Raw genomic sequence first — 20444 nt, 5'->3', positions numbered from 1 at the left:
CCCACTTTTTTTTTTTTTATCTTCGATGTGGGACGAAATGAGAGGTTTGTACAGTGGTAGAGAGCTAATTAGAACACAAATATTTTCTTTAATCAGCTCCTCATTTTGTGCAAATGAAAACCGGAGGGATTTCCAAAGGGACTGGCTGGCAGGAGGCTCTGTAAGGAGCTCTAATTAGCTCCCTCTCTCAGCCTTCCTCCGTGGTTGTGCTGCTCAGCTCGCYCATTGAGCTCTGAGCACAGACTGTCTCATACACACAGTCCATCCCAGGTCTGCAGAGGAATGCTACTGTAGCAGCTCCGTTCAAAGAAGTCAGAGGCTATTCATAGCCAGGTATTTACAAGAATGTAGGCTAGTCCACCCATTTTGCAYACTACACGAAGAAATGCATCACTCTTTGTCTACGCGGGTGTCTGTCTGTGTGTCATACATAATACTGAGAAACTGAGAAAACCTCCACAATATGTACAGTAAGGGCCTATTGGATTTCCTCCTCCTTACAATGAGGTGTGACATCACAGCAAGCTCAGTCTTGTCATTATTACAGCTCTCTCACTAACCCACTATCAGAAATCAATGCAGAGGACAGGGGGAGGATGATATCATTTATCTAACATGATTACTACCTTTACCACCCATAAAATGTTCCATTACATTACAATGAGAACAGAGGGGGGCAGTAACCTACATCATCTTCCAGCACAGATCAAATACCTGTCCTAGATTATCCCCAGCACTGATCAAATAGGCTGTCTCATCTGACTGACAAAGAAATGGGGAACCAGACTCTGGTACTCAGAGTCTGTGTTTTAGTTAGATTTCTGGGTGAAACATTTTTATTGTTTGCCATAATCGAAGGTAGACATGGACACAAAGCTAAAGAAAAGTTGTCTAGGGTTTCACTTCAATAGATTGTGAAATGGTGGCATACAAGCTTCTCAATGGCTGACATCAATGGCAGTGGAGTAGACCCAACGCAGCACAATGAGCCACTGTATCCATTTCAGCATTCCCCACGGACGTAGCCACTGTTACGGCGGCTTGTCATTACGCCAACGTGGACACTGGAGAGGCAAGCAATGAGTCCCCCTTCCTTCCACATACAGATGATGGCAAATCATTGACTGCTGTGCAAAGATCTGCRAGTTAATTACCCTGTTTGCGTCCTATTGAGTAATCTGTAACTGGAGGCATGTAGTGCTGAAGTCCCCAGGGAGAACTGGCAAATTACAGGACAACAAATCCAGTAGTGAAACAGAAGCTGAAATGAAATCCTCCCTGGTGGGTCTCCAGGGAAACTAACAGGTGCAGCTCAGCGGGGGTATTGATGGGTGAAGGGTGGGTGGAACACTTGGTACTGGAGATAAAGTGGGTCTTTGGCACAAGACGGCCAACCGGCACACGCATCCACGTACACACACACACACACACACTGCACATCTGCTGCCAATGTGACCTCCCTTGGGACATCATGGGCACACAGCTGAAAGTGGGAGGCAGAGTTGGGTTACGGATGTTTGCCGTGCGGTCTGAAAGAAAGCAGAGGGGTGGCTGTATGCCAGTGGGGTAAATTGGCTGTGGTCGATGATGGCATCTTTCACACATGGAAAAGTCCTGGACGGGCTGTATTGAGTTACTCAGGTGCACACCTAGTCAGATGCCATCTGCACACTAACACCATAACTTTGTTTTCTCTCACCATCATAAATAAACGTATATCACCATTTGCATAATGCACTTAACAGTGGTAATACATCTCCTGTCTAAGCCTTTATTCTAATACAATCCAAAATATTGGGTATTTTTACTCCTCCAAAACAATTATTTTCAATGTTGTGATATTGAGCAATCACCCAAATAAGATACAAAACTGCATCTGCATAAATGTAAGGGCCAACTAATATCTCTGATTCCCCTACTCCAAATTACAGTAGCTCTCGTATCTCAAAAGTATCACAGAAAAATAATACAGTTAACATATACGATGATCGACCCTGCAAAACAAGACACTTCAAAAACACTGGTTTCCTGTTATGAGGAAATATGTTTTTACTCCAAAGTCTAAGAAGATTAGCAAAACAGTGTGCACATTAACCCAGGTAACATAATGAAAAATGAATGGTGTTTGAAACCTGCGATGCCTCCAGGCATGTAACGCCGATACGTATGCAATGATGCTGGTAAAGTTGTCTCACGCACCTGCCGCTGCCACATGARGCAGACACACACTTTCCCAAGCTCAGGGACTAGCTGATGGACGCAAACAATGTTCTCCCCCAAAAACAAAGCAAAACGACATCATCTGTTTCATTAGCTATAGTTAGCTAGCTAACTATCTAGCTAGGTGTCATCATCTAAAATACCCCTAATTTATAAAAACAGTTTTCATATTTGGTCGRACCCAGTCCGGTCAAGCTCACTAKCCAGATTACATTTTTTATTTTCTTTAATTTAACCTTTATTTAACTAGGTCAAATTCTTATTTACAATGACGGCCTACAGGGGAACAGTATTGTTGTTCAGGGGCCTTGTTCAGCGGCAGAACGACAGATTTTTACCTTGTCAGCTCAGGGATTCGATGTATCAACCTTTCGGTTACTAGCCCAACGCTCTAACCAATTAGGCTACCTGCCGCCCCAGATGAAGCTAGCTAGCTGCTAATAAATGTTAGCTTTGGGCAACAGGGCTAGGTAGCTGGCTAGCTTGTTATCTATCTAGCTAGTTATTTCCATGAACTGAAGTTCGATTTCAATAGGAGGAAAACAAGTGGCTGCCTAGCTAATATAGTCACATGGATTCCTAAATCATTGCAAAGAATACTGAAAATAATTTCTTGTTATTTTTTTCAGGCTGTTTACAATGGTGCTAGCTAGGTACCAAGCTAAAGCTAGCTACCCCAGAAGTTTCTAATAACATGTGTATCGAAGACGCAAACCGAAGTCAACGTGGTAGGGAGACAGCCTTCTTCCAGTTTCCAAACTGCCATCAATGTAGACAAAATGCTTGATCATTTTGACTAGCTACGATGAATCAGGAGCAACTTCTTGGATGTGGCTGGCTTGCTGGCAGGCAGAAGCAGCAGGATCACCATCCTTTCTTTTCTTCCCTGCCTCTGGGATGGTTGCATATCGAGGAGAATGTTGGACTACCTAGCTAACATTTTTGATCCTGCTTGTTTGATCCTGATCTTATTTCAAATGCTCCCACAGACGTTTTTCCAGTCGGTCTAACAAATAATGGCTTATTAACAATGTGGTATTGTAAACACATTGTGGCTGGTGTGTGTGCGCTTGTTTGCAGACCTTTTATTTTACAGCTTTGACAGTGCATAGTGGTGGCAACCACCCTATTAAACCGGAAGCCAGCCGCACCAATGGGTCGGAGGAAACACCGTTCACCTGACGACCAGCCTGCAGGCGCCCAGCCCGCCACAAGGAGTCGCTAGAGCGCAGTAAGCCAAGTAAAGACCCCCCAGCCAAACCCTCCCCTAAYCCGGACGACACTGGGCCAATTGTGCGACGCCCTATGCGACTCCCGATGACGGTCGGTTATGATACAGCCCTGTGTCTGTAGTGACGCCTCTAGCACTGCCTTAGACCGTGGCGCCACTCGGGAGGCAGACATGTATCTTTTTTGACATGCAAAGACCCAAACAGCGTTCGATATTCAGGCAACTAGGATATTACAATAACTTATTTTTAAGGCATCAATGTGCATTTATTGTTGCTTCTGTTTATGCACCATTAAGTCCCACTTCCGTAAAGTGACACCTTTGCTGGCGTGACCAAACGTGGTGCAAATCGGTGAGCTTCTCCTCCCTGGCATCTCAATGGCTTTTCAGTAAATCTCAGGCTTCTCCCAACCTGCTTTACATGAGACGAATTGGTCAGGAAATCAATGAGCCATTGTTCCTTTAAGTGTGATCTATCTCTGTGAAGTGTGGCCTGAGAGTTGCTTGAGACCGGGTAGGCGAAGAGGAATCATTGGGCCATTATGATTGACTGACAGATCAAGTATTCACCTTCTCCGACCATTATTCCACAACAGGTAAACCACACTGATGATTGTCTGCCCTCAGTAGCTATTAAAGCCACTGTGGACTCAGCTTTCAGAAGGTCATGGACATTTTCCTCATCTGCAGAGCATAGTAGACTGCATTGTTGTAGCGAATAATTCCTTTCTCTTAATAGTTTGACTCATTACCTCATGCAGTTGTAGCCAGTTACCTGAGGGTGTGGATATCACTGCAATATGTTGTCTTGTCACCCTCAAAGCAGAGCAGCAACAATGTCGTGTGTAGGCTTAAAGCATTTGCTATGAAGATGAAAATCTATCTTGCTTATCTCACGCATCCTGTGATCACTACAAAATCGAGGGTAAAGAATCACAGGGGTAAATCCATTAGACCACCAACAGTGTGATAGGTAGATAGCCTAGTTAACTGTGTTAAACAACCCTACAGAGGAACACCATATTAAACCAATCAATAGAAACTAATTGTGTACAGGGAAAGATGAAATTGAAAAGGAAAATCCATAAACTCGCACTTCAGTAAGCTCCTGTTCTTAATTGGGTAAAACAGCCGCTGGAGTATAGATATTGGCAACATAAACATGCTATTGAACTAAAATTATTATCTGAGTGTGCTGGCAAAAACCATTAGTAATGTGGCAGAGAAATTTTAATTGAAAGGTGTTACTTACACACATCTTTAAAACGAGGTCCGGAAAGGACTATAATTGAAGAGGGAGTGTTCTGTTCAAACTCAGCGGACACATTTATTTGTTGGCTTGACCTTTTTATTCATTATTGGAAAAAGGCTCAAGGCAAACTAATGAAGACCTTGTGATAGGCAAATTGATTTTCTTCCCTCCATATGGAAGCAGTTAAGCCAAGCCATCAATCATTTGTTTAACAGGCTGGAGATCACAATTAAAGAGCAGAGGCCCAACTATTCAAATCTGTTGGCACRTAAGAGAGGTTTGCTGAAGGAATAGTCACAGCACAGCACTGTCTGCGAAGGTGATCCATTCTGCACTGTCAGATCGGATGGGATCGATCCAAAAGTCTTACTGCAAGGTCCTCAAAGAACACATGTGGTGTTTGAGTTTTGCTTCAGCGAACCCTCGAATAAGCTATTTGGCCTAGGTCTTGCTCACATGGGCAACTCCTTCCATGCGCGATATAACATTTCTCGGACACTATGACTGGCCGCTCTGCCATGTTCCACCTTTAGCCCTCCAGTGTAACGGTTTAGGTGCAGAGGTCAACCTGGAACAGCTCCTAGGGACCATTAATCATATGATGCTAGGGTTTGTTTAATATTGATGTGTCCAATCAGTGCCTCACACAGGGAAGGGGCAAGTAATCAATAGGGTCCATGCTCTACAGCACATACTGTAGGTGTCAGCATTGATTTGCCTGCTTGATGACCTCACTAGGCCGACATTATGACTCCCAAACAGAGGGGTTAATGCATGGATGTTGAGGATCTAGGACTGTACCTTAGCACTGGCGGTATCTATGAACATTAGAGAGCGAGCCAACATCCTGGTCTAACAGAAGAGACACAGTGCCATGGATCTTCCTTAACCACCTAAATAGTTAAAAGTTTCCATTTGTAACCATTAGTGTGCAGTAGCTCAGTCCTTTTTCCTAGACTTCAGAACACAGTGCTCTCCTCTCCTTTTGGCTGCTTGTTTCCTCAGCCAGTCTTTGAGATTCCATCCACGAGGGCTTTGGTTCTYCTCTGTCCACGTGAGAGTGCTGCCAGCCTCCTGCTGTATACCTCTCTCCGCTCTTTTATAGCAAGAATAAAAATTAAATGTTCATTCTGAGCATAAAAAGGTAGCAGGGCAGTGATGAAAAATAAAAGTAGGCAGGTACCTGCAGATGCTCGAGGGCTTCAATTACTGCCTTTATGGTGYTGCGGGTCAACAGGGGGCCTTTGGCACAGGCCTGGCTCAGGTCAGCCCAGTCCAGCTGAGTTTGAATGAGGCCAGGGCTTGACTCTGGGCCGGGCTGTGGTCTGACATGAAAAGGTGAGATTGTATGGGGTCAGGGGGACAGGAACGAAGGAAGAGCTTTTATAGATAAAGCAGGCACCTAGAGGGTTAGGGCCTGGCAGAGAGAGAACCTCACCGCAGCCCTGCCCTCGCTTCTATCTCTTCTCTCCTCCTTTGTGCTACCTACCTCCCTTATTTACAAGTAGAAAAATAAGAGGATGCTGGCTGAATTATTTAGTGTGTAGCCTCTGCTTTCCTTTTCCAGTAAATTAAATGTGGTGTTGTGTGCCACGTACACTGCCAAAACCAACCTGGGCAGGGTCCACAAAGGTCCTTAAAAACACCAAAAAAACACTATTAAATCTGAGACACAAAAGAGTGGATACTGCGAAAATAAAAGCAACTCTGTAAAGAGCCAACAGTTGGACAGCATGGGCCCGCTCTGTCAATAACACATTTGTTGTCCACTTGACTTTACAAAGAGCATCAATCCAAACCCCTAACAACATTCTCAGCTGTAAGCGGTGTCGTCCAAAGCAACACTAAATGGGCCAGAGGTAGAACTGCACGTTGCTTGGCACATTGGATTTAAGACATAATTTCACAAAACGGGACCTCTCAAAATGAAACAGMCATAATTCAGATATGCCTGGTTACTTAAATCCCCAAAGATAAACAGYCTGGAAGAGAAAAAACGCAGTGAGCTTGTCCTTTACCATAACGGTGTTAAAAAAGGACAGGCCTAACAATAAACAGGGTTTAATGGTAGTAATCACATGGTGGCAGTCTGGCAGATAGAGGGGTTAGAGCTGCCCGGGTACTCCAGCCCCTTGTACTCTGCCTCTGCTCTAGTCTGTATTCAGAAGTATAGCTGACAGAGGGAAAAACACAGCCTGTGGCCAAAAGCAGAGGATTGATGGCTCCTGCTCCAGCAGGGCCGATTGATCGCATTCACATTGGGCAAAGTTTGTCATCATAATAGGATTCAGGGCAGCAGCGGATGGGGTAGTGGAGAGTCTACCACACTGCCAGGCTGGGGCTGGAAGGACTAATCCGTTAACCACAGGTCCTTATTGAAATGCATTTCCTCATTTAGTGCTGCAAAATGAATGGTGAGTGGGATGGTGTCTGAAAATAAAACTTCAGCCATCTATAATGAATGAGTGGTACAGTCAGAGGGGTGCACTTTTTCAGCCAGTATGTCTGTCTGGCAGCCCAATGCAATCACCCCTCTTCATGCAGACATACAGCAGTCAGTCAGACTGGTCTGCCCTCATGCATGGGAAGTGAGATATATGAAGGCTGCTGGAGAGATCTATTCAATCAGGTGACATTTGTACTGTGAAAATGACTTTCTCCTCCATCTTCCATCTCTGCCCTGGCTTGACAGTGTTGACCATCCTGACTGTGAACAATCCTCCGCCTCAAAAACGATTCCATTTTTAATCCCACTGACAGGCAGTGCATGAGAGGATATGCTCCTGGAATGACCTGCGGGTCAGTAATCCATCTATCTTTTCAGAAGTAATGCAAAATTAAAWAACTTTTTGTGAAATCCCAAACCTTTGTGCAGATAGAAAATAAATGATCTGTGTGATTGAGAATCTGAGTACCAGGCTGCCAGCTATGATACTGAAACCTAGAGGGGCTGAATTCAGAGGGTTGTTGTCCTATAACACACTATTATATCTAGCTCGTAATAATGAAATATAAAGCAATTTATTGTAGTCTAGTCTAGAGTCATCTAAAGCAGACAAACAGCCGTGATTCTGCTGATGAATTGCAGTGAAGCAAAGACAATCGCACAGAATCCTAATCACACAGGAAGGCAGGCAGCTGTATGTTGAAGAAAGGAGACAGGACAYTAGAAGATTAATTGGAGCTGAATCTCATCACTGATCCTTAGCCCTGCCTCTCTAGGTGTGAGGGAAACAGAGTGAGGCCCTCCGAACAGGGGGAAATTAGAAAAGTAATTCATACTAACTGGTCATTGGACCCATAAATTATGGTTCACCTGAAGCAATATGAGGAAATCTATCTCCTGGCCACAGGGTATACAAAGGGAATGGCAAGAAAGCAAACATTATGAACTTCRGACTACAAATTAGCTTACCTAGAATTGAAGGTGTAGGCCTATATTGGCTTTTAAAAAAACAAAAAAACATCACAGCACTCAAGTGGATCCAATGGTATCACTCAATAAGACCTACAGCAGGGAAGAAGAAAAACCTGTGTCTGATATCAAGACTGCACCTGTATACTGTGAATCAAGATTATTTTCAAGAGGGCACTGAGTCAGTGTCGCAGTAGGTGTTTATTGGCATTCAATAAATAAAAGCTACTGTACAAAGAAACCTTTACCTCCAGACGTAKGCCAGCTAGGAGACATCAATTTCCCTTTTAAMAAGCAATTAAGACTRAAGGTCAGGATGCCTCACACAGAGCCCATTCAAAAGGAAGGGCCCCRCAGAAAGTGGCTCCCAATACTTCCCCACTGGGACTGTTTGTCTCTCCCTTGGCGCTGATCAATTGGATTAGGCCTGTTCTGCTTTACGTACCAGAGTCCGAGTGATTATTAATGTTTGTCAGTSAGGTGGAGGGGGCTGGTGGCTTGGAGTTTGCCTGGAACTCTGAGGCGTAGTAGTGTGTAGTGGWGCCACAGTGGCCCACCAGTCCTGGCCTCATTATCAATCAGTCCTTCAATCACTCAGAGGCATGGGATCACTGGGCTACTGGACTGGTGGTCAGCGAGAGGACGGAGCGCCCGGGGCTCCTAAGGCCCGTGGTCACTGAAGTATAGGAACATATTGTACACACACACACACACAGACGGAGGGCGATGGGTTCACAGTATATGATTACCCTGAGTGACACAGTCCTCTGCACATATTTCTAGAGTACAGGCAGTGCATGAGGGCCCCATAAAAAATAAAAAAAAGCATAATGGCTGCCAATACTACCTTTTCGATCGCTTTAACTATATCCTCTTAGAGAAAAATAGGCCTACATCCTAGCTCTAGGAAGGCTGTTCCTGGGGCTAAGATATAAGATGACAAGATGATGATCAGGTAGCCTAACTCTCACTTATTATGAAACTAAATAAATACAGCTACTTTTTTTCTGTACTTTTTACCCCTTTGCCCCAATTTTGTGATCTCCAATTGTAGTTACAGTCTTGTCCTACAGACTCGGGAGAGGCGAAGGTCGAGAGCAAAGCGTCCTCCGAAACRCGACCCTGCCAAGCCGCAATGCTTCTTAACACACTGCTCGCTTAAAACGGAAGCCAGCAGCACCAATGTGTCGGAGGAAACACCGTACAGCTGGCGACCGAAGTCAGCATGCATGTGCTCAGCCAGCCACAAGGAGTTGCTAGGGCGCAATGGGACAAGGACATCCCGGCCGGCCAAACCATCCCCTAACCCAGAMGACACTGGGCCAATTGTGCACTGCCTCATGGGTCTCCCGGTCGCGGCCAGCTGMAACTGGGTCTGTAGTGACGCCTCAAGCACTGGATGCAGTGCCTTAGACCACTGCGCCACTCGGGAGGCCTAACTACAATTACTATTGACTAGTTAGAGGACAAGCCTACATTCTTCCTCAGTAAGGCAACACTACATAAMATAGCACTAGCATACAACTGCGATACTCAAGGGTAACGGCCACTAACATAGTATGCTCCTGTGAAGAGGCATCAGGCTTCATCAGTGTACAATAGACTTTATCCACCGACATAAACACCACCGTGCCCCTGTGAGATGCAGCAGGTTTGGCAGGCTGAAAGGGACCGCTATTAATGCCATTAGATATTTAGACTGAGCACCTGGAATCCATTTAAAGAGGTAAATTAACAAAAGACAGGCTAGTAGCACAGTATCGAACAATAACTTACAATTAGTTAATGACATAATGTACTGTAGGCCAGGCAGTTATCTGATTGAAAAGCTATTGAGGCAGTAGACAACGTAGTGAGGAAGTTATCAAAGTAAAAGTGAGGAATAGAGGCTACTAGTGGGTTTATCAGAATGTTCCATGTGTAGGTCAGGAAGGGGAATGCCATTTGGCTGTTGTCCATTGTTACAAAAAACAATCCATTGTCTGAGTGAGCAAAAATAACTCAACTGGATCTTAAGGGACAGTGAAGTGGAAAGAGAGAGAGGACCGCATCTTCCTTCCTTTCTAGACAGCCAAGGTGACTCTAGACCTTTAACAAACCCACAGCTTCTAATCCTTGACTGCTTAGCCGGCTGGCCCTGTCCTCTCCGCCTGCAGAGTGGCGGAAAGCCTGACAGGGTATTAACCGTTTGTCCTTTAAGATACAGAATGCATACTGATAAAACAGGTCAACCCTACAGAGCTGCAGCCCAGGCAATCATTTGCATCTTATTTCCAAACGCTGACTAGCMCCAGCCCATGTTGAGAATGCTGTTCATTGACTACAGCTCAGCTATCAACACCATTGTCCCCACCAAAGTCAGCAAGACCAAGGAGCTAATCGTGTACTACAGGAAACGGGGGGGGGGGGGGGTTCCTCGGTTTCCAACTCACTAGACTTAAAATGGTCTAAACACACAAGCACAGTTGTGTAAAATGCGCGACAGCACCTCGTCCCCCTCAGGAGGTTGARAAAGTGTCATGGGCCCTCAAATCCTCAAAAGGTTCTACAGCTGTACCATTGAGAGCGTATAAACTGGTTGCATCACTGCTTGGTATGGCAAGAGCACCACCCTCGATCGCATGGCGCTACAGAGGGTTGTGCGGACAGCCTTTTACATCACTGGGGCCGATCTCCCTGCCATCCAGGACCTCTTATATCAGGCGGAATAAAAAGAAGGCCCGAAAATCGCCAGACTCCAACCACCCAAGCCATAGACTATTTTCTCTGCTGCCGCACAGCAAGCGGTACCAGTGCATCAAGTCTGACACCAACAGGCTCTTGAACAGCTTCTATCCCCAAGAAATACGACTGATAAATATCTAACAAAATAGCTACACGGACTATCTTTATTTACCTTTACATCACTGGGCCCTACACACTCACACACACACAGTCACTCCAACACACACAAACACACTCATTTGCTCACTAACACATAATATGCACATACATTTATACTGACTCTACACACCCGCACGCCCACTCACATGCATACAAGCTGCTACTCTGTTTATCTTATATCCTGATGCCTAGTCACCTTACCCCTATACATATCTACCTCCATCACTCCAGGATCCCTGCATATGTAAATATGGTATTACTGACTTTTTAAATATTTCCTGTATATAGTATGCTTACTTACTTGGATATTTCCTATTCTTATTTTTCCAGAGAGCTGACGTTTTTTTTCTAGTAATACTGTACATTGTTATTGATTATTGCAATGTTGGGTTTTGAGTTCGCAAGAAAGGCATTTCACTGTACTTGTGCACGTGACATTTAAAACCTGCCCGGTAGCCTGCGGAAACATCAGGCAGCACAAACAGAACGAGGAGGACGTGAATCATCAACAACAGTATGCTGCGTGTGGTGCCTATGTACTGTGTTGTAATTAGCCAATGGTTGCAACGGCAAAGATAAGCCTAAACGATTTACCCAGTAAGGGTCTTTGTCAAACAGGCTTTTTCCTATGGCAATGTTTTGTTTCTACCCTGTACCTGTGGAGGTTTGTTAGATGGGATGTGTGTAGGCTTCTACTGAACTACAGTAAAGACCGGGGATATAAACAGAGAATGTTAACCTCTAACCCTGTCAAATTGACTGGTAAAATCATGGGTACCTTGCAATGGCTGCCTGGTATTGTGATGCAATAATTTCCATGGTAATGTAGAATGTTCATTCAAATGATCTTAACTGTTGTGGCTCATGCAATGGAATGTATTTTTTGTAATGTCAGTTGAGTTCAATCAACAAATCAGAGCACATATTGATGGGTACACTTCCTGCTTTGCTCCTCGCAATGGCCGCCAGTGAACCCATTATGCCATCATTGACTTGAATAGATGCGGTAAAGAGGTCAATGGAACACAGATGATGGGGGATAGAAGAAGGACGCCAGATTGGTGCACATTCAAAGCTGATCTAAAAATCTGGATATTCGTCAAATCCGTCATGATTGATGTATTGTAAAAGGCCCACAATGTGGTTACTAAAGTATATATTTGGAAGTTTTCACTGCATAACATTTATAAGTTCTTCCTTTCACGTTTAGGAGTGACCGCTAAATGCTAACTCCTGTTCGTATGAACTGGTAGCATAGCTAGCATAGAGTAATTGGGGGTGGTAGTCAATGTAGTTTAACTGTAGTTAAAATGACGATGACATGAACAGAAACTCAGCAAAAAAAAGAAACGTCCCTTTTTCAGGACTCTCTTTCAATGATAATTCGTAAAAATCAAAATAACTTCACAGATCTTCATTGTAAAGGGTTTAAACACTGTTACCCATTCTTGTTCAATGAACCATAAACAATTAATGAACATGAACCTGAGGAACAGTCATTAAGACACTAACAGCTTATAGACGGTAGGCAATTAAGGTCACAGTAATGAAAACTTAGGACACTAAAAAGAGGCCTTTCTACTGACTCTGAAAAACACCAAAAGAAAGATGCCCAGGGCCCCTGCTCATCTGCGTGAACGTGCCTTAGGCATGGTGCAAGGAGGCAGGACTGCAGATGTGGCCAGGGCAATAAATTGCAGTGTCCATACTGCGAGATGCCTAAGACAGCGCTACAGGGAGACAGGACGGACAGCTGATCGTCCTCGCAGTGGCAGACCACGTGTAACAACACCTGCACAGGATCGGTACATCCAAACATCACACCTTCGGGACAGGTACAGGATGGCAACAACAACTGCCCGAGTTACACCAGGAACGCACAATCCCTCCATCAGTGCTCAGACTGTCCGCAATAGGCGGAGAGAGGCTGGACTGAGGGCTTGTAGGCCTGTTGTAAGGCAGAAACAGTGTCCCCTATGGGCACAAACCCACCATCGCTGGACCAGACAGGACTGGGAAAAAGTGCTCTTCACTGATGAGTTGCGGTTTTGTCTCACCAGGGGTGATGATCGGATTCGTGTTAATCGTCGAAGGAATGAGCGTTACACCGAGGCCTGTACTCTGGAGCGGGAGCGATTTGGATACTGTGAGACGCCTAAGACAGCGCTACAGGGAGACAGGACGGACAGCTGATCGTCTGTCATGGTCTGGGGCGGTGTGTCACAGCGGACTGAGCTTGTTGTCATTGCAGGCAATCTCAACGCTGTGTTACAGGGAAGACATCCTCCTCCCTCATGTGGGACCCTTCCTTCAGGCTCATCCTGACATGACCCTCCAGCATGACAATGCCACCAGCCATACTGCTCGTTCTGTGCGTGATTTTCTGCAAGACAGGAATGTCAGTGTTCTGCCAAGGCCAGCGAAGAGCCCGGATCTCAATCCCGTTGAGCACGTCTGGGACCTGTTGGATCGGCGGATGAGGGCTAGAGCCATTCCCCCCAGAAATGTCTGGGAAATKGCAGGTGCCTTGGTGGAAGAGTGGGGTAACATCTCACAGCAAGAACTGGCAAATCTGGTGCAGTCCATGAGGAAATGCACTGCTGTACTTAATGCAGCTGGTGGCCACACCAGATACTGACTGTTAATTTTGATTTTGACCCCCCCTTTGTTCAGGGACACATTATTCMATTTCTGTTAGTCACATGTCTGTGGAACTTGGTCAGTTTGTCTCAGTTGTTGAATCTTATGTTCATACAAATATTTACACGTTAAGTTTGCTGAAAATAAACGCAGTTGACAGTGAGAGGACGTATCTTTTTTTGCTGAGTTTATATTGGGGTTGACATCCATACAAGTATTATGCTCAGATTTTTGCCTCAACATAGTGTGAAATACACATAAACAATAGCCTAAATATAGGCACATTTTACTGGGGGGGCAACGAGAAGATTCGGGACCTTAACCCCATGACATCTTTCCCGCACACGTTTCGATGCATTTCCATTGTTTGGGTCGAGTTCCATTGACCTCTTTAACACATCTATTGGGATGCCTGTTCTAATCATTACATTTTATGGTTCACCTACCATCTCTGATATACCCATACAGAGAAAGATGGCCAACGCGGTTCCTTTTTCTAATTTGTACAATMATTTACAGTGGAACCTTGAAAGCAGGACAGGCAGGTGGTTGTGCAAGAAGGGAACTAGGCCCATCTCAAATACAAAACTACTTTCAAAAGAATAGGAATATTTCTGTACAATTACAAATAACCCAGCTTGTCTAAAACAAACCACACAAAACATTACTGCTGGTTATTTGGTTGAGCAATGTTTCCATAGCAGGCCTAAACCAGCATATCCCTACCCCTAACAAACGAGGAGATAAATGATGCGATTCTAAGCCCGATGCTGGGACCTGAGCCGAGGACGCAGTCTCACAGGCAGCTTTGCACCCATAAACATGGCAAATGTTGATTGACTGCTGAAGAATTTGCCACCACTGCAGTTTCCTCTAAATCACCTTATGCCTCCTGAATAAATTTGATCTCTTCGAGATGTGTATTTTCTCAGCAGAGGGGCTGTATCAACTATCAAAGTAAGCTGATAGTCGACATGAGAAGCCAAAACCAAATGCACAGAAGCCAGAAAAATGCCATGCTGAAGTAGGGCTGGATGGTGTACCGTATTTTACGATATACTGGTGGTGATGCATGGACCATTTTGGGTTTTATCTTTACCTTCTCTTTTTTGCGGAGTGGGGTTTACCCACCTTTTTCCTCCCCAAATTAAATTCTAACTCCCCAATGGGCTCGGGAGGCGAAGGTCGAGTCATGCGTCCTCCAAAACATGACCCACCAAACCGCGCTTCTTAACACCAGCCCGCTTAAACCCGGAAGCCAGCCGCACCAATGTGTCAGAGGAAACACCATTCAACTGTCAACCGATGTCAGCCTGCAGGCACCCGGCACACCACAAGGAGTCGCTAGAGAGCGATGAGCTAAGTAAAGCCCCCCCGGCCAAACCCTCCCCTAATCTGGAAGACGCTGGGCAAAATGTGATACAGCCCGGGATCGAACCCGGGTCTGTAGTGATGCCTCTAACATGCAGTATCTTAGACCGCTGCGCCACTCGGGAGGCCCTGATCTGTACCTTCTATAACGGTATTTAAATGTTTGATTTGTTAAAATGTGATCGGCCGTGTGTAGCATTCATTTTTATAGATTACTTCTCCACTTGAGTCATCTCTCCGTGTAGCTTTGGGTGAATTTTGGCTCATTCCTCCTCACAGAGCTGGTGTAACTGAGTCTGGTTTGTAGGCCTCCTTGCTCGTACACACCTTTTCAGTTCTGCCCACAAATGTTCTATAGGATTGACGTCAGGGCTTTGTGATGGCCACTCCAATACCTTGACTTTGTTGTCCTTAAGACATTTTGCCACAACTTTGGAAGTATGCTTGAGGTCATTGTCCATTTGGAAGACCAAGCTTTAACGTCCTGACTGATGTCTTGAGATGTTTCTTCAATATATCCACATAATTTTCCTCCCTCATGAAGCCATCTATTTTGTGAAATGCACCAGTCCCTCCTGCAGCAAAGCACCCCCACAACATGATGCTGCCACCCCCGTGCTTTATGGTTGGGATGGTGTTCTTCGGCTTGCAAGCCTCCCCCTTTTTCCTCCAAACATAACGATGGTCATTATGGCCAAACAGTTATTTTTTTGTTTCATCAGACCAGAGGACATTTCTCCAAAAAGTACAATCTTTGTCCCCATGTGCAGTTGCAAACCGTAGTCTGGCTTTTTTAATGGGGGTTTTGGAGCAGTGGCTTCTTCCTTGCTGAGCAGCCTTTCAGATTATTTCGATATAGGACTCGTTTTACTATGGATATAGATACTTTTGTACCCGTTTCCTCCAGCATCTTCACAAGGTCCTTTGCTGTTGTTCTTGGATTGATTTGCACTTTTCGCACCAAAAGTACATTCATCTCTAGGAAACAGAACACGTCTCCTTCCTAAGCGTTATGACGGCTGCGTGGTCCCATGGTGTTTATACTTGCGTACTATTGTTTGTACAGATGAACGTGGTACCTTCAGGCGTTTGGAAATTGCTCCCAAKGATGAGCAGACTTGTGGAGGTCTACAATTTTTTTTCTGAGGTCTTGGCTGATTTCTTTTGATTTTCCCATTATGTCAAGCAAAGAAGCACTGAATTTGAAGGTAGGCCTTGAAATACATCCACATGTACACCTCCAATTGACTCAAATGTCAATTAGCCTATCAGAAGCTTCTAAAGCCATGACATAATTTTCTGGAATTTTTAGTCAGGCACAGTCAACTTAGTGTACGTAAACTTCTGACCCACTGGAATTGTGATACGGTGAATTATAAGTGAAATAATATCTGTCTGTAAACAGTTGTTGGAAAAATTACTTGTGTCATGCACAAAGTATATGTCCTAACYGACTTGCCAAATCTATAGTTTGTTAACAAGAAATTTGTGGAGTGGTTGAAAAACGAGTTAATGACTCCAACCTAAGTGTATGTAAACTTTCGACTTCAACAGTAATATATATATATATGGGTGTGTGTGTTTGTGTGTGTGTGTGTGTGTGTGTGTGTGTGTGTGTATACGTATATGTGTGTGAGTGACAATTCAGCCAAGTTTCTTACAAGTGGTGAGTTGTTCTGCGTTAGCTAGCACTAGTTGGCTGTACCTGCATCAAAACTTTTGTATTTCGCCTCCTATAGCTTGACATCAATCTTCTCTTAAATGGTGAGCCAACATGTTTTCAGCACTTTCATAACTGATTAAAACTTGCATTCTTATGGCTCTCTTGTCCCTCTACTGCAGACATATAATATAGTGAGCAATATATTTGAAACAACAAACAGCAATATATTTTTTACGTTAGTCTTATTCTAAAATTGACACATTTTTTATTTAAATCCTCAGCAATCTACACACAATACTCCATAATGACAAAGCGAAAACTGTTTTTTATTTTAGCAAATGTATTAAAAATAAACAGAAATATCTTATTTACATAAAGATAAAACACCTCTTTGAGCTGTTTTTACAACTTTATTGGATTCCACCTGTGGTAAATCCAATTGATTGGACATGATTTGAAAAAGGCACACACCTGTCTATATAAAGGTCCCACAGAGCAAAAACCAAGCCATGAGGTCGAAAGAATTGTCCATAGCGCACCGAGACAGGATTGTGTCGAGGCACAGATTCTGAGAAGGGTACCAACAAATGTGTGCAGTATTGAAGGTCCCCAAGAACACAGTGGCCTCCATAATTCTTAAATGGAAGAAGTTTGAAACCACCAAGACTCTTCCTAGAGCTGGTCGCCCGGACAAACTGAGCAATTGGAGGAGAAGGGCCTTGGTCAGGGAGGTGACCAAGAGCCCAATGGTTACTCTGACAGAGCTCTAGAGTTCCTCTGTGGAGATGGGAGAACTTCCAGAAAGTACTGAGTAAAGGGTCTGAATACTTATGTAGATTTTATATTAAAGTTTTTTTATTTGTAATAAATTTGCTAACATTTCTAAAAACCTCTTTTTGCTTTGTCATTATGGGGTATTGTGTGTAGATTGATGAGGAAAAATAACAATTTAATACATTTTAGAATACGGCTGTAACGTAACAAAATGTGGAAAAGGTCAAGGGATATGAATAATTTCCGAAGGCACTGTAGAGACATGATAAACTGTGGTACATATTGAATTGCAATAGATATCGTATCGGCACCTAAGTATCATGATAATATCGTATTGTGAGGTCCCTGGCAAAACACAGTCCGAATGGGAGTGTCTCTGAAATGGTTGGCTCATTCATTGTTTAAAAACAGGTCTGTCAGGAGGATAAAGGTTCACACACATTGTACTGAATGTGGATCTAGCGTTCGTCTGCTGATTGTGTTTCAGGGACCACACGCTGTAGATTTTTCAAGTAAAATCAGTGCACACTGTTCGCAAATTCAGAGGTGCTAAGTAGTCCTGGCCAGCAAACATTACTGGTGTGTCTGAGCCCTTAGACCTGCTTTCCCCATCTAACCAGATATAAAGGTAGTGTGATTTATGTCCCCTATAGCCTACAGTTGTAGTRCCTGTATCCTGACATTGCACAACCATTGGCAAAAAATTAGGCCTAACTTATGTACAATACAATAGACTRTTCGTTTCCACAAATCTCAGTTGTTAGACTCACCGAGCTAGGTAACATTTTACTTCATAGTGCTGGTATTGTGTATTACCGTAAGTGTAATAAGCAATGCGCAAATCCTGCTTATTGTTACACTGTCCTTAGGGTTAGGGACACTGCTGTGAGTATAGTCTAATAGTGTACCACTTAATTAGGGTACACCACTTAGAAATAATAAAATGGCTAAGCATATATTTTGAAACAATACATTGCCCTGAGCTACACAATACACTGTAAAAGTGTTGCCCCAAAATATATAAAATGGACTATGTTGTATTTGTCTACAGGACAAGGAGTACACAGGATGTACTCTGGTCAATCTGGTGAGAATGAAAATCATGATATTGAGAACATATCAATACAGGATGGATTTCTACAGTGTATCTGGATACAAAGTAAATTCATTAGTTCAAAGTTTCAGCTGACAACATTATGCCTGTGCTGTGTTCAGACTAGAGTCGTATAACTGTATTAATGTGTGTTCTGTACAAGGAACTTGCCGATTAGGCTACATAGTATAGCAAACGCAGGCAGTAATGGAAGCGAAACTAGCTAACCACACACACCAAATGTTGCCATTCTGGTTGTCTTTATTTATTAGTATTATTTTTTCATCACTCACCTCTTTAATTTTTGCTCGTCTCTCTTTGGTTTCCGGATCGGAGGGCTCGTGCCCTGTTGCTCCGGGTGGCCGAACATATTCAATGACTGGTAGGTTATTGTAATCTTTCCCACCTTTACCTTCCTTCAAAACTTTGTCCTTCTCGTTTTGTATATCTTGCTTTATCTCGTCTGGTCGTTTCTGGAGAGTGTCTTTTGCTTCAACCAAMGCCTTTTCGTGGTCCTTTCTAATCTTGGTTAATATCTTTTCGTCGGTCCCAACTGCAACGTTTGAATCACTATCCGTACCTGTTCGCGTGTTGGTTTCTACCGCAGACGAGTGGAAGAAAACTCCGCTCAGTAGCTTCGATGAATCCGGCAGGAAAAAAATTGCMCCGAAACAAAGCGTAATAAAAGCGCTAAAAACTAATAGCAAAATGAATTTCTCTGTCAATCTAAAGGAGGTCGGGCTGGCAGACTTCCTACTCGGGGTAGCTGTAAAAGGCAATAGAGTTGCTACTGGCATTTTCCTTGTCGTTCAAGACAAAACAAATGAATGAAATTCTAAAATCGGCACAGTCTTAGCTTCCGTACAACAATATTAGTTATCAATTTCCCATATGTATATCAGAAATTAATATTTTAGTATTCTGTAAAAGTTACACTATTGAGCAGTGTCCTGCTGTTTCAACTGCCCATGCTGAAACACATCTGCAAACTCTTCGCCAAGCTCAGAACAGAACGGAAAGAATGGCAGCTATGCGCTATTGACAGCCCTGATTGTCCAATGGCTTTGCTCTGCGCGTACAGTTAGCAATCGTGGGCGTGTTTTCCGGATCCATAGGTGACACACTTGTTTTAATGTTTTGTACAAACGGAATTGTTCACTCACAAATAAAGACACATGTAGTGATCAGAACGATAAAAGAAAGTGGTAATATAAAACGGTTCTAGATGTATGTCTTCCGTCAGTCAGTGGAGCTTTGACATTCCACATTGTCTTTTGCATGTATTATGTGCCTTTGCGGGAATCGTCACTAGATACCACAGCCACAAAGTAATAAACCCCGCCTATGTCTACAATTTCTCTAAATTCAGATTTTAAACCTAACCTTAACCCTAACCTTAACCACAGTGTTAACCTTATGCCTAACCTTAAATTAAGACCAAAAATCTTTTTTTTTTAATATAGCCAATTTTGTGGCTGCGAATGACTGAGGATTGTCAGAGGACATATTCTGGGTGATTTGTGAAAGGGGGGGTCTGATTCGAAGCAAAAACCTTGTGTCCACTCCCGAGCCTACTTTAGTAAGCCAAGGTTTTGCATTGGTTGGACTTACAGTGCATTCAGAAAGTATTCAAACCCCTTGACTTTTTCCACATTTTGTTACGTTACAACCTTATTCTAAAATTGATTAAATAAATGTTTTTCCTCATCATTCTACACACAATACCCCATAATGACAAAACGAGAACAGGTTTTTAGAAATTTTAAATGTATTAAAAATAAAAAACAGATACCTTATTTACATAAGTATAGAGACCCTTTGCTATGAGACTCGAAATTGAGCTCAGGTACATCCTGTTTCCATTGATCATCCTTGAGATGTTTCTACAACTTGATTGGAGTC

The 20444-nt window shown here is 43.6% G+C and overlaps 1 protein-coding gene across 1 annotated transcript in view; it reads right to left on the bottom strand.

Moving 5' to 3' along the window:
• Positions 1 to 19576, bottom strand: part of LOC111954251 (mannosyl-oligosaccharide 1,2-alpha-mannosidase IA) — a 181791-nt gene extending 162215 nt beyond the window's left edge. Inside the window, exon 1 of the mRNA XM_070435745.1 lies at positions 18836 to 19576. Coding sequence (XP_070291846.1) covers positions 18836 to 19339 — 504 coding nt within the window. The 5' untranslated portion in view covers positions 19340 to 19576. The remainder of the gene's footprint in view (positions 1 to 18835) is intronic.
• Positions 19577 to 20444: the final 868 nt, after the last annotated feature.

Source organism: Salvelinus sp. IW2-2015, linkage group LG28 (genome assembly GCF_002910315.2).
Source record: "Salvelinus sp. IW2-2015 linkage group LG28, ASM291031v2, whole genome shotgun sequence".
NCBI lineage: Eukaryota > Metazoa > Chordata > Actinopteri > Salmoniformes > Salmonidae > Salvelinus > Salvelinus sp. IW2-2015.
The sequence above is the reverse complement of the archived record's forward strand: the minus strand, read 5'-3'. Positions and strand labels throughout refer to the sequence as shown.